At 35.9% G+C, this 11948-nt stretch overlaps 1 protein-coding gene across 1 annotated transcript; it reads left to right on the forward strand.

Moving 5' to 3' along the window:
- The first annotated feature begins 450 nt into the window (after nucleotides 1-450).
- Nucleotides 451-11549, forward strand: LOC104909963 (dystonin-like). Its single transcript, XM_010707877.3, has 8 exons — nucleotides 451-598; nucleotides 769-876; nucleotides 2454-2672; nucleotides 5648-5851; nucleotides 8607-8838; nucleotides 9175-9401; nucleotides 10102-10224; nucleotides 11421-11549. The coding sequence occupies exons 1-8, from the start codon at nucleotides 536-538 to the stop codon at nucleotides 11532-11534; spliced, it is 1290 nt and encodes a 429-aa protein (XP_010706179.1). The 5' UTR covers nucleotides 451-535; the 3' UTR covers nucleotides 11535-11549.
- Nucleotides 11550-11948: the final 399 nt, after the last annotated feature.

Raw genomic sequence — 11948 nt, forward strand, 5'->3', positions numbered from 1 at the left:
CCACTGACTTACTTGAGTTCTAATTGCTTCACCTTTATAATTTATTACCAAAGCATCTCTTAAGATGGAAAAGATAGCATCAAACAGCTATTTCTTAGGATAATTCCGACAGTAGCAGTAAAAATAAATTTGGAGGTGGAAAAGACATGTGAAAGTTGAGTCAAATGAAAATAAACATTCTAGTTAAAATTCTGAAATGGTAACCCTTTTAATTATGATTGTTAGAAGAGCTGTAGGCTTTGGAAAAATGTATGTCTGTTGCTTTGTCATGTTTATGAATTAAGCTGATTTTATTCCAATTCCTCAGAACCATTTGAGGCATTGTATTTCATTTACATAAAAGCCTCATATGAAAAGGGAGTTACTATCTTTCTGCTAATTCTGAAGTGTGCTTTTTATCTTCTATAAAATTTTTGATGTCATTCTAACTTTCCATGTCTATAGAATCATTGAACTTAATCATGTCGCCCTCATTTAGTTTGATCAAGCAGCTGATGCTGAACTCGCCTGGATTGCAGAAACAGAAAAGAAACTGATGTCTCTTGGTGATATTAGGCTTGAGCAAGACCAGACCACGGCTCAGCTACAAGTTCAAAAGGTAAAAGAAATGCATTTCCAACTGTCATGTTAATTATTGGCCAGAACAGTCTCCATCTAGAAAATGTACTACTGTGATTTAATTTCAGTCCATCATAATGCACTTCACGAATAGTTTTTGCTCCATGTACTTTATTTTATAATCCTGACCAGTTTTTATTGTGCTTCAAGGCTTTTACCATGGAGATTTTGAGGCACAAAGATACTATAGATGAACTTGTTAAGTCCGGGGATAAGATTATGAACACGTGCACTGAAGAAGAGAAGCAGACCATAAAGGTAAATTTCCCATAAATTTGCGGCTACGGTGGTGAATAGGAAGACCATAGACTGCAGGAAGACTCTTATGGTGTATACTTCAAAATGTTAATGAAAAAGCATTAATTACAGCCACTTCTGGTCCAAGGTTTGTAATACTAGAAGAAAGCTTCAGGATGTTCAAAGAGCAAGCACTGTCGACTTCATTATCTGACACTAATTCAGAGCCCATTTGTCATCTTCCATGGTAAACAGTATTTCAGCCAGTGAAATGATTGAGTGAATAGGTATTAGTCATCTGGGGTGATGCGTGTGGAGTCTGGCTGTTTATCTTCCTCTGTTCTCTAGAGTCTGTGAAGCTCTGGCTGGGTGTGTGTATTTCTGTGCCTCATTCAGTGGCTGGCACCTCAGTGTGTGTCTTTATCTTCATTTATGCCAATTTCAGTGGGGGAATTGTTTGCCAGGAATGTTCCGTCCTGTTGACTAACACAGCCCATGAAAGGCATTCTTACACATTTGCTGATGTGCACACACAGCCTGAGGTTGAGTGCTGAAAGAATATACATATATGTGTGTGTTTTATATGCATGCACACAGAGAGATCTTTCTTACTGGCATTTTAACATGGACTTTTTTTACTGGTATGGATATGATCTGTGATTTTTGGTCCTTCCAGAGACCAACAGTAATTCACTAATTGTGCTCTGCTGCAGAATCACTGAATAAATTTGATTTGTTCTAAAGTGAATTTAGTTCAGTCTATGAAAATATAGCCAAAAGGGAGAGCAATTGTAGGTGATCCTCTGTTAGATATATGTTTTAGTAAAAAAAAAAACCACAACAGTATATCTTTATGTTAGGCTATATTTTGTCCTTTGGATAGCATCCCTATACTTAATTTACATGCAACACGTAACAAATGAAACAATATCTTGTTCTGACAGAAAAGATCTTGTACTTCATATTCAGCGCCTTATTTATATGTCTAGTTTTTCTAAGGCTAGCACTTACGTGCATTGTTGCATTACAGTATTTCATAAAAACGATAAGATGGGCATTCTTCCACAGAAAGTTATATATCCAGTCAATACATCTTTTATTATCATATGTCCAAACAGAATAGAGGGGTAATGCTTAACCCTTTAAGTTCTGTCATATTATTGATGGTAATGTATTCTCATTAATTAATACTTGCTAACATGGAAAATAGTGTTACGTGCTTTCTGAAGAAAGTTTATCCAGAAGTATATGCCCCATTCTTTGGTAGATTTAAAAAAAAAAAAAAAGATACTGTTCATGATGCCTTCAGAAAGAAAATGGGGCTGGGATAGGCAATAAAGTCAATTGCAGCTTAAATGGAAGTTCTAGGAATAAAGTGTTGTTTATGTTTTAGTTACTTTGAATGTGTCCTGCCAAATTCAGATCTCCCACAGTATTGATTTTTTCCTCTTTAAATACTCCAGTACTGTAGAACTACTATCAAAATTAAGATTTTGTTCACTATGGTTTGGTGCTATTATCAAAGACTGTTTAGGGATTAGGATAATGAATATGTGGAGAGACATACATTACCATTTTCTGTTAATATTATTTCACAGAAAAAACTGAAAAGCCTGTTACAGAAATATGATACAGTCTGTCAAATGAACTCAGAGAGAAACCTCCAGCTGGAGCGGGCTCAGTCCCTAGTTAACCAGTTCTGGGAGACTTATGAAGAGCTTTGGCCGTGGTTAACTGAAACAGAAATGATCATCTCTCAGCTTCCTGCGCCAGCCCTTGAGTATGAAACTTTAAAGCAACAACAAGAAGAGCATCGGGTAAGAATTTTGCTGTTTTCAAGAAAAAGCAAAAACAAAAAACAACAAAGTATCAAAAGCTCTGCTTGGAACCAGGAAGTACTCCACTGACCGCTCATAACTGACAGTTAGACTTCTGTTCGAAAAACGTTATTTAAAATAATAATAGAAAATATACTTAAAATCACGCCTCTGCTGTTTTCCAAACTGCATGCAAACAAGATTATCTGGGGAAAGCAGCAAGCAATGTATAAGCATAAAAGAGGGCTAAAGGAGAAATAATTGCCATTAAGTGCCAGATCTAAGCATAAGAAATGAATAGCTTAGAAGTATCTTTAAAAGTACACATAAATATGACAGTCTTAGAACAAACCAAGTCCATAAATGGAAAGAACAAAGATTGGGTTATGTAGTAAGATCCAAGAAAGAGTAATATGAGACAACAGAAAGAGCTAGCATACCTGCTTTCAGCATGCAGAAACTGAAATTTGGTCTATGTATGCAGTGTGCTAATATACATATGTATTAACCTTATGTACATGTAAAAAATGTGTTGTTTGTTTTGTTATCATGGAAAGTAAACTTTGTTGAACAAATCTTCCAGATTGACAGTTCAGGGTCCAAGAATTCTGTGGTTTCGTTTAAGCCAATCTCTTGGCCAATTCTTTTAAAAAGGAAAATGTTTGTGATGTAATAATAAAAATAAATAATTGTTTCTCATAGCATCACAAAATAGAGAGGGAACTTTATTACATAGCCTGGCCTCCATGTGGCCTTTCTTGCATAGAAGAATCATCTGGGACAAAAATCAGTATGTTTCAGACAGCAACTAGACTCCACTAGACGTGGAATCAGATTTAACCTACCAAGATTAAAAACCTGCATGTTTTAGCACATGCAAAGCCCATTTTGCTGCTGGAGACACCTGTCTCTTCCTACTGAGCACAGGGTAGCTAGGCTTTTTAATTTTAGTTGCCTCAGTTAAATGACTAGAGTTAGATAGGATGAATCCTGGTTTCAAAATCCTGTTTACTGTGAGACCAGTTAATGAAGGTGTGCTACTTGATACAGTGGTAAACACTGGGTTCACTCATTTGTCTTCCTACTGTGTCCACAAAGAACAAACATGCTCTATTAAGACTAAGTATATCACATGAGCTTTACAAACCGTCTTGATTAGTCACTGTGAACCAAATCATGCTTGCTTTACTTACAGGTTTGTTTCCCCCATCTACTTTAATCATTTTGCTTGCTTGAGAGGCCCTTCATCTGAACTTGTATTTTTGCATTTTCCCTGGGCTATGCCATTAGCTGAGATTTGTTTAAGTAGAAGATTAATGTCTGGCAATTTTAACACGTAATCTGATCTGGAATACTGATTTACTGGAATTGTTTACCCAATTGTGGCAAAGACCAGATCATTTGTGCTTCTGTTATAAAAAGGAAAAGGATCCTCAGTATGAATACAGCTTTCTTTATTCCCTTATATTTCTTATATACTCACTTATATTTATATTAACATGCAGTTAATGCAGTTTGAGTTTTGCTTTTGGCAGAGTAAAGTACTGGCATAGTAAAGTTTGTACCTATAGATGCATACTCTGTCACACTGTGTCAAGTTACTTATTTGTGAACAAAAATAAAATACATAAAATCATTTTCTAAAAACTTTACAACCATTCTTAGCTTAGCATTTCCTTTTTCTGTGCTAATCACTATTATTTTTCTTGATGCAAGGTTTACAAGTAGAATTACGTTCTCAGGCAGTAGCTAGTCATTGCTTTTTGTTTTTTTGTCATTGTTTTTCATTGTTATTTCTTCATCAGAGGACAGTGGACAGTCATGGTCACTATATTTTCAATCTTCCCAACTCCTCCTCTTCTGGGGAGGAGCTCATAAGCAAGCCAGTATCAGGATTTCTTTTTAAGGGAAGGACCTCAGTTGAAGAGAAGAGGATTTATTTACACTGAGACTGATATAAGCCCTTTTCTGTGTCTTCATTTGTTTAAACAATCCCTGAACTAGGAGGAACAAAGCATATGCTTGCTCTAGCCTGTCATTCCTGCACAGTGACTGTAGGCTAGAAATACATGGAGCTCACAGTACTGAGAGGGACAGTGTCTCACCAGGCAGTGGGATTTTTCTGAAAAGGAAAGGATGAACTGAGACAATAAATGAAGCTGAAGGGAATGGTTAGGTTACTCCCCATAAAATCTCTTCCTTTTGTCAGACTTAAGGGTGCAAGTAAACAAAAGCAAAATACTTAGGCAAGCTGGAAGACAAAATACCATTACCTTTTGGCCTTTTGCAGTTTTCTGTGGTTTGGACTTACTTTAGGGGTGGGTGTTGAGAGGGTGGGAGAGAGTGGCTGAGATGATTTGTATCTTAATTTCTTGTTAAACAAGAAAATTCTCATGCATTTTCATTGCCCGCTATTCTTTTCATTGTTGTTTTTTTATTTTACCTCCTCTTTGTTTTAGTTTCCTCTTTTAAATCAAGGATAACTTGCATTAATACTATTGCAACTTCAGTACCTTGTTCTGTGATGTTCTTCAGTGGAAGGCTTTGTGGCACATATCAGCATGAAAATGTATATACGTAGTGGTATTATGCAAATATTTGGAATATAGTTACCATTTCTGTCATTATAGGTCCTAAAAATGATGGGGAGTGTCTGTTGCCAACATCATCTGCAGCCAATATCATCATTTGGCACCATGCATTCTATGTGTAATGATATGGCTTGAAGGAGTATTTCATGGCCCTTTCCAGTGTATCTTTAATTGTGATGTTTCCTGGCTGGGTAGCTCTCACTTTTGGAAAGGGAATCATCACTGGCAGAGCAGTCATTAACTTTATTTAATATTATTTGTGCTTTACATTAGGATGACAGGTATTTGTTTGGAATTTCTTGCCAGCTGGATGTTTGAAGTGTGGACAGCTGTAATGCGGTGGTCTAAACTTAAGAAACTGATAAGTTTTTTCATTTGTTATAGCAACTGCGTGAGCTGATTGCTGAGCACAAGCCTCATATAGATAAGATGAATAAAACTGGGCCTCAGTTGCTGGAGCTGAGCCCAGGAGAAGGTTTCTCTATCCAAGAGAAATATGTGGCAGCTGACACCCTTTACAGTAAAATTAAGGAAGATGTCAAAAAGCGAGCGCTGGCACTGGATGAAGCCATTTCTCAGTGTACCCAGGTATCATTTTAAGTTAAAAGTATGATTAGATTCACATGAATGGAAAGATACACAGACATTATCATTTTATATGTATATATATCAAGATTAAACTGCTGTTTTATGTGAATTTTTCAGCTGAATAGTGTGTGAATGTTCACGTTACTTCTCATGGCATTGATTTCCTGAGGGGTAATAATTTTATGAGTCTGCTGCAGTTGAAAAATATTATCAGTTCTCAATTTTAAAATGTCAAAAAAGGAATATTTGATCTAACAATGTCAGATTTTCAGTTTATTCAGTTTTCTTTTACTGGTCTGTTAATAGCTGATGCTGTGCTTGATCTGAATGTCTCTGTTAATCAGTTAGCTTTGCATATCGTCGTATCTTGGCAACTGCAGTTGGTCCTTTAATAGACTGGAACTAGAGGGTACTTAAACATGCATGCTCCTTTTCACGTAAAAGAATTATGAGTAAAGTTAGACTTCACAAAATATTATTGTAACCATAAAATTCAGGTCCGTCCATAAAAGCTGTGTATCTTAGATTAGTTACTCTATGGAATGAACCATATTAGAGTATTGATAGGTATCATTCCTTGGAACTTCATAATACTGGATTAATTTGTCATTAAATCCAAAATGAAATCCTTTTACATGACACCAAATTCAGAAAAAAAAATCCTCATTAACCGTGTACATGAACCTACCCAAAAACCTGATAGAAGTTTTTTGTCCTGTCACTGTTTTTATGGTAAATTCCCTTTTTTGTCTGTTGGCTAGCAATGATGTACTATATTTCTTCCCAGGACTAAAACACTAAATCACGAAAGAGATCTTAAAGTTCTCATCAGTTCTGCATTCTAAATAATTGTCTTCATAGGTCATAGTACTTAATGTTGTATTCCTAGACATTACAGACAGAATTGAAGAATCTAAGGAAAAAAGTTATATCAGATGTCATTCATTTTTTGACCTGGTAGTAGCCAATATTCCATGCTACTTTCAGTCATTCTAAGTAGTCTCTTTATTCACACCTCTGAAAGATGCCTGTTTATTTAGATTCAGTGTTTTTTCTTTTGCATATATGCTGATGTTTGAAAATCAAGACATTTATTTAGTGTTCGAGCCTTTGCTTTTTATGTGATAGACATTAACAAGATGTGCTTAAGTACAGAAGGGTACAGAAGGCTAAGACCAGAAAGCAAGAAGGAAAATGCATTCTTTGGTAGCAGCTAGAATATAAACAGATGTTGAGAAAATACTTAATTACTTATAAAATGAACCTTAAAGTATTTAATGTACGTAAATGTATATGCAGATAGGAAAGCCAAACATTCTAACTTCCAGAATGTAATTTTATATAAACTCTTTCTTTATTAAGATATGTAAATATATATTCAGACTCTTTAATATGGTGGATATGTCAGTGTTTGTCTAGACAGACCAGGAAGAATAATTATTTAACTCTTCAGGTTTCAAATTATGTTAAATTACATTATGTATCAAAGGCAGTATGTGACCTATGGAGCCAGAAAGAGAGATGATAATGACTTGCCTTTCCTCCTTTTAAGTTCTAAATCACCTTGTCTCAGTCACTGAAGTCACAGTAAAATGAGGCCCACTGAATGGACTGAGAATTCAAAAATGCAGAATATGTGTCCTAAAATCAGATTTGATTATTGCCAAATTTATTTCAGTTGTTATCACTTTTGTAAGGCTTTCTTTCCCTAATCCGTTTTTCAGAAGTTTGGAATGTAGGGAGGTTGCTTATCTTTATATATTGCATTTTGCTTGCTTGTATGATAGTTGCACTTCTAATGAAAATAGAGTACAGAAAATAATACAGTGGGAAAAATGAATTACATTTGTTTTGCATGTATTTCTTTGAATACTAAGAATGTACCTATTTGCTTGTGTACAGTAAGCTTGTTTTGCTGTGCTTTTTCTAGTAACCTCCCCAGGTGTAGTCAAGAATGCTCTTTGTAGATCCTGCTGGTTCTGTACCCACAATTTAATAATTTCTGTAACTTGGAAGGGGCATGGTTGTGAGATGCTTAGAGTAATCTGTATGAATCCAGCAGAGTATATATATTAGTGCTTACCTTTAGACCAAAGGATAAACGATGCTAATTAATGTAGATATAACAGAGTTTCTGGGCGTGTGGGCACTGAGTCAATTGTGGATGAACGTAATACATGCTGTTGTGAGCTTTTAGTTCAGGAAGTAATGTACATTTACTGCACTAATGAGCACCACTTGGGCACTAGGCAAAAGGTCTTTTTGAGTCTTTTTGAATGACCTTAAATATCGAATCCTAATCAGGGCTTATATGCAATATGGTGGTCTTGATATGAAAATACATGTAATTAATATTAACATAAGTATCTTTCTAGAATGATGCAATCAGAAAGCCACAGCTTTCCAAAATAAGATAAAAAGTAACACACTAATTATGCAGGACTGTCTGCATGCAGGTAGGTGCTGCCCTGTGTAGTATTTTCAGATGGCTTGTTTCAGGATTAAACTCGGACTTGATAGTAAAATTCTGTATCTCTTAAATCTGAGAAGTACCACCATTTTGCAGTCATGTGATTCTTTTAGATATTAAGAGGGAGAGAGCCACCTGGGAGTATTGCAAGTTGTACATATATAACTAGAGATATATTTAATATGTTAATCTTAAAGTACAAAAGAGAACTTTCAGAGGCAATTTTTCAAACGTTTTTGTTCTAATTTCTCTACCTTTTCTTTTTGTCCTTTTCCACCCTCTCAGTTTCATGACAAGATAGATCCAACTCTTGAGAGTTTGCAACGCATAGTTGAACGCCTGAGGCAGCCACCTTCAATCTCAGCAGAGGTTGAGAAGATTAAAGAGCAAATTAGTGAAAATAAGAATGTGTCAATGGATCTGGAAAAACTTCAGCCTGTCTATGAGACGCTTAAGCAGCGAGGGGAGGAAATGATCGCTCGCTCAGAAGGGGCAGATAAGGATGTATCTGCTAAAGGTAGTATGCTGAAGAAAGACTCATGTAGTGGAAATGCAGCAAGCTTCATCACATAAAAATCTTCATTTTTGATGGACACTAATCTGGGGATTGTATTTTCCTGGAGATGTAAAAACCAAGACATTCATTTAGTAATTCAGTGTGCATCTGACCTTTGTTTTATTTTTAAATGTCTTGTTTGCTGTTTCCACTTAACATTGTAAAAAGTCTTGTAAAGAACCAATTTTAAAGTCTAAATTTTAAAATACACACATATGTTTCTGTTGTAGAACTACAGAGATATATATGGCCAAGAATTGTTTGCCAAGGTAGTAATCTCCTTCCTTTGTTGTTTAGCCGTGCAAGATAAACTAGACCAAATGGTCCTTATTTGGCAAGACATCCAGACCTTGACTGAGGAAAGGGAGGCCAAGTTGTTGGATGTTATGGAACTAGCTGAGAAGTTCTGGTGTGATCATATGGCTCTCGTAGCTACTATTAAAGATACTCAAGACTTCATTCGAGAACTGGAGGGACCTGGAGTTGACCCATCTGTAGTCAAGCAACAGCAAGAAGCTGCTGAGGTCAGTTGCTTAAGTTGATTTAAAGTATTTTATTTACAGTATGCAGAGAAAAGACAGAATTATTAGGAAATAACACAGGAGTGACAGGAGTGGTTTTTTGTTTTTTTTTTTTGAGACAAAGAGGGATAATTATGTAGAAATTTACTATAATGATATCTCAAGAGTCTTTGGCAAATGATACATATCAGTGCTTAATTGCAATGAGCATGCAGCTTATGCCTGTCATTATGTGTAGGTATCTGTTTATAAGCATGCATATAATATATATGTCACTGAGACTTGTAGGAGTTACGCATACTTTAGATTCCAGGTAATACACAACATTTAAATGAAAGGCATATGGATGTGTGTATTACTTTCCAAGTCTGTAATTATTTATGCTGATAGTTACAGATTTGAAAGTGAATGATAACCTCTGTAAAAGAAAACATTTTGATTAAAGAAACCTAATTTAAAACTTCCTGTTTATTTTTCCATCTCGTATAAAATGACATCACTATCTGTTTATAATTTAGACTGATGTCATTTGGTTTACTCTGACACTGCAAAGGGATGCTGATATTTTAAGCATCCAGTAGTAAGCTCAGGTGACTTTAAAGAAAACAGAAGTCAAACATGGATGTGTTTCTGTCTTAAAAGCATGCCATACATAAATTATTGAATGTAGTATTACCAGTGTTGGACTTTTTTTTCCTTGTAGGCTGCTAAAGAAGAAATTGATGGACTACAAGAAGAACTAGAAACAGTTGTGAGCCTAGGCTCTGAACTTAGAGCTGCTTGTGGAGAGCCAGACAAACCTATTGTCAACAAGAGTATAGATGAGGTATGGGACATGCAGATGCTCAAATTTATTAACATTACATATGTAGCTCAGAAAGTAATGCCTCCTATTTATTTCCTTGGATATTGCAATAGATACAAAGAGCACAGTAACACTATTTGATAGAGCAAATTTTCAACTAAAAAACACTGTTTTTCAACACAATCACCATCATTAGCTGTGCATTTTTGCCAGCAATGAAAAAGAGCCTCCATGCCACGGTCATAGAAATCTGTACCAATAGAGATGTGACCCACTGTTTCACAGCTGCAATGATGGCATCATTGCTAGGTAAATATTGCCCTGCGGTCTATCATCGAATCGAACAGATGGAAGTCAGAAGGGGTACCAAATCCAGACTGTATGGTGAATATAGCAGGAGTGTCCAGCCAAGATTGACAATGTGCTCCATTCCATTCCAAAATGTAGTGGAATATTGGTGGGAAGGTTCAGCCTCTACTGCTATTCCACCAATATCCACCTTTGACATTGTAAGCTAACATAGTAAGGTGGGAGGCATTAGTTTTGCAGTAAACGTCACAAATTCTTGTTCAACTGATAGTAGTATTCCCTGCCCTCCAATAAATTCTGAAAATAAAATTTTGAGACCAAAAGTAAGATTTCTCTGAAGGCTTTGTGTTAAATTATTGTTGGCCTTTTGGGTAAATAAGCATTGACTCAGATTTGAATGTACAGAAAAATTGATTTTATTGTTTTATGGATTAATTTTTTTGTAGAAGACACTGAAAAAATTACTGATTAATGCAATATATGACTATTTCTTGTGAAAATGATGCAAGAATAAGTTTTATATGCTTTATGCAAAGTATCTTAACTGAGACCAGTCCTGTTCACAAAAGACTTTATTTTCTCTCACATTTGGTAATGTAATTTTCTTGTATGCTACTTTTATTCTAAAGATTCAACTGCAAATATTTTGACATTTCCCATACTGACTATAATCCCTATGTTAATAAATATATAGTCAGTGTTGAATTATGCAACTTCTGTATTATAAAACCTCTAGTGCATTCTGAAGAAAACTAAGCAATGAGAGAACAAGAGGTTTAATATGAAGTGAATATGAAATATTCATGTTTGATTTATTGGAGCTACTGAGCAATATCTATTTAGTGAATGCAAATTATATGGCAGAAAATTTGTTTTTGTATAATGATATAAATTGCACTTATTTGCAGCTGAACTCTGCCTGGGATGCCTTAAACAAAACATGGAAAGAACGAGTAGATAAGCTTGCTGAAGCTATGCAGGCAGCTGTTCAATACCAAGATGGACTGCAGGTAAGATGGTGATACACCTAATATACCTAATCCAATCTTGAGTTAATAGGATATGTAGTTTTATTTAAAATGTAATGTGATTGAGTGGGTGACAAGTAATGCATCACTGGATATACTGAGTATTGAGCAAACAGGTATTTTCTGTTGATTTGAGCTCTGCAGAGAGGGACCTGGGCGTCCTGGTGGACGACAGGTTGGCCATGAGCCAGCAGTGTGCCCTCGTGGCCAAAAAGGCCAATGGCATTCTGGGGTGCATTAAGAAGAGCGTGTCCAGCAGGTTGAGGGAGGTGATCCTCCCCCTCTACTCTGCCCTGGTAAGGCCTCATCTGGAGTACTGTGTCCAGTTCTGGGCTCCCCAGTACAAAAAAGCAGGGATCTCTTGGAAAGAGTCCAGCGGAGGGCCACAAAGATGGTGAGGGGCCTGGA

The sequence above is a fragment of the Meleagris gallopavo genome, chromosome 2 (genome assembly GCF_000146605.3).
Source record: "Meleagris gallopavo isolate NT-WF06-2002-E0010 breed Aviagen turkey brand Nicholas breeding stock chromosome 2, Turkey_5.1, whole genome shotgun sequence".
Taxonomy (NCBI): Eukaryota; Metazoa; Chordata; class Aves; order Galliformes; family Phasianidae; genus Meleagris; species Meleagris gallopavo.

Coding starts and splice junctions, on each gene's coding strand:
- LOC104909963 (XM_010707877.3), top strand. CDS start 536: ATGTCTCTTGGTGATATTAGGCTTGAGCAAGACCAGACCACGGCTCAG. Junction 2,673..5,647: donor AACAACAAGAAGAGCATCGG/GTAAGAATTTTG, acceptor CATTTGTTATAG/CAACTGCGTGAGCTGATTGC. Junction 5,852..8,606: donor CCATTTCTCAGTGTACCCAG/GTATCATTTTAA, acceptor CCACCCTCTCAG/TTTCATGACAAGATAGATCC.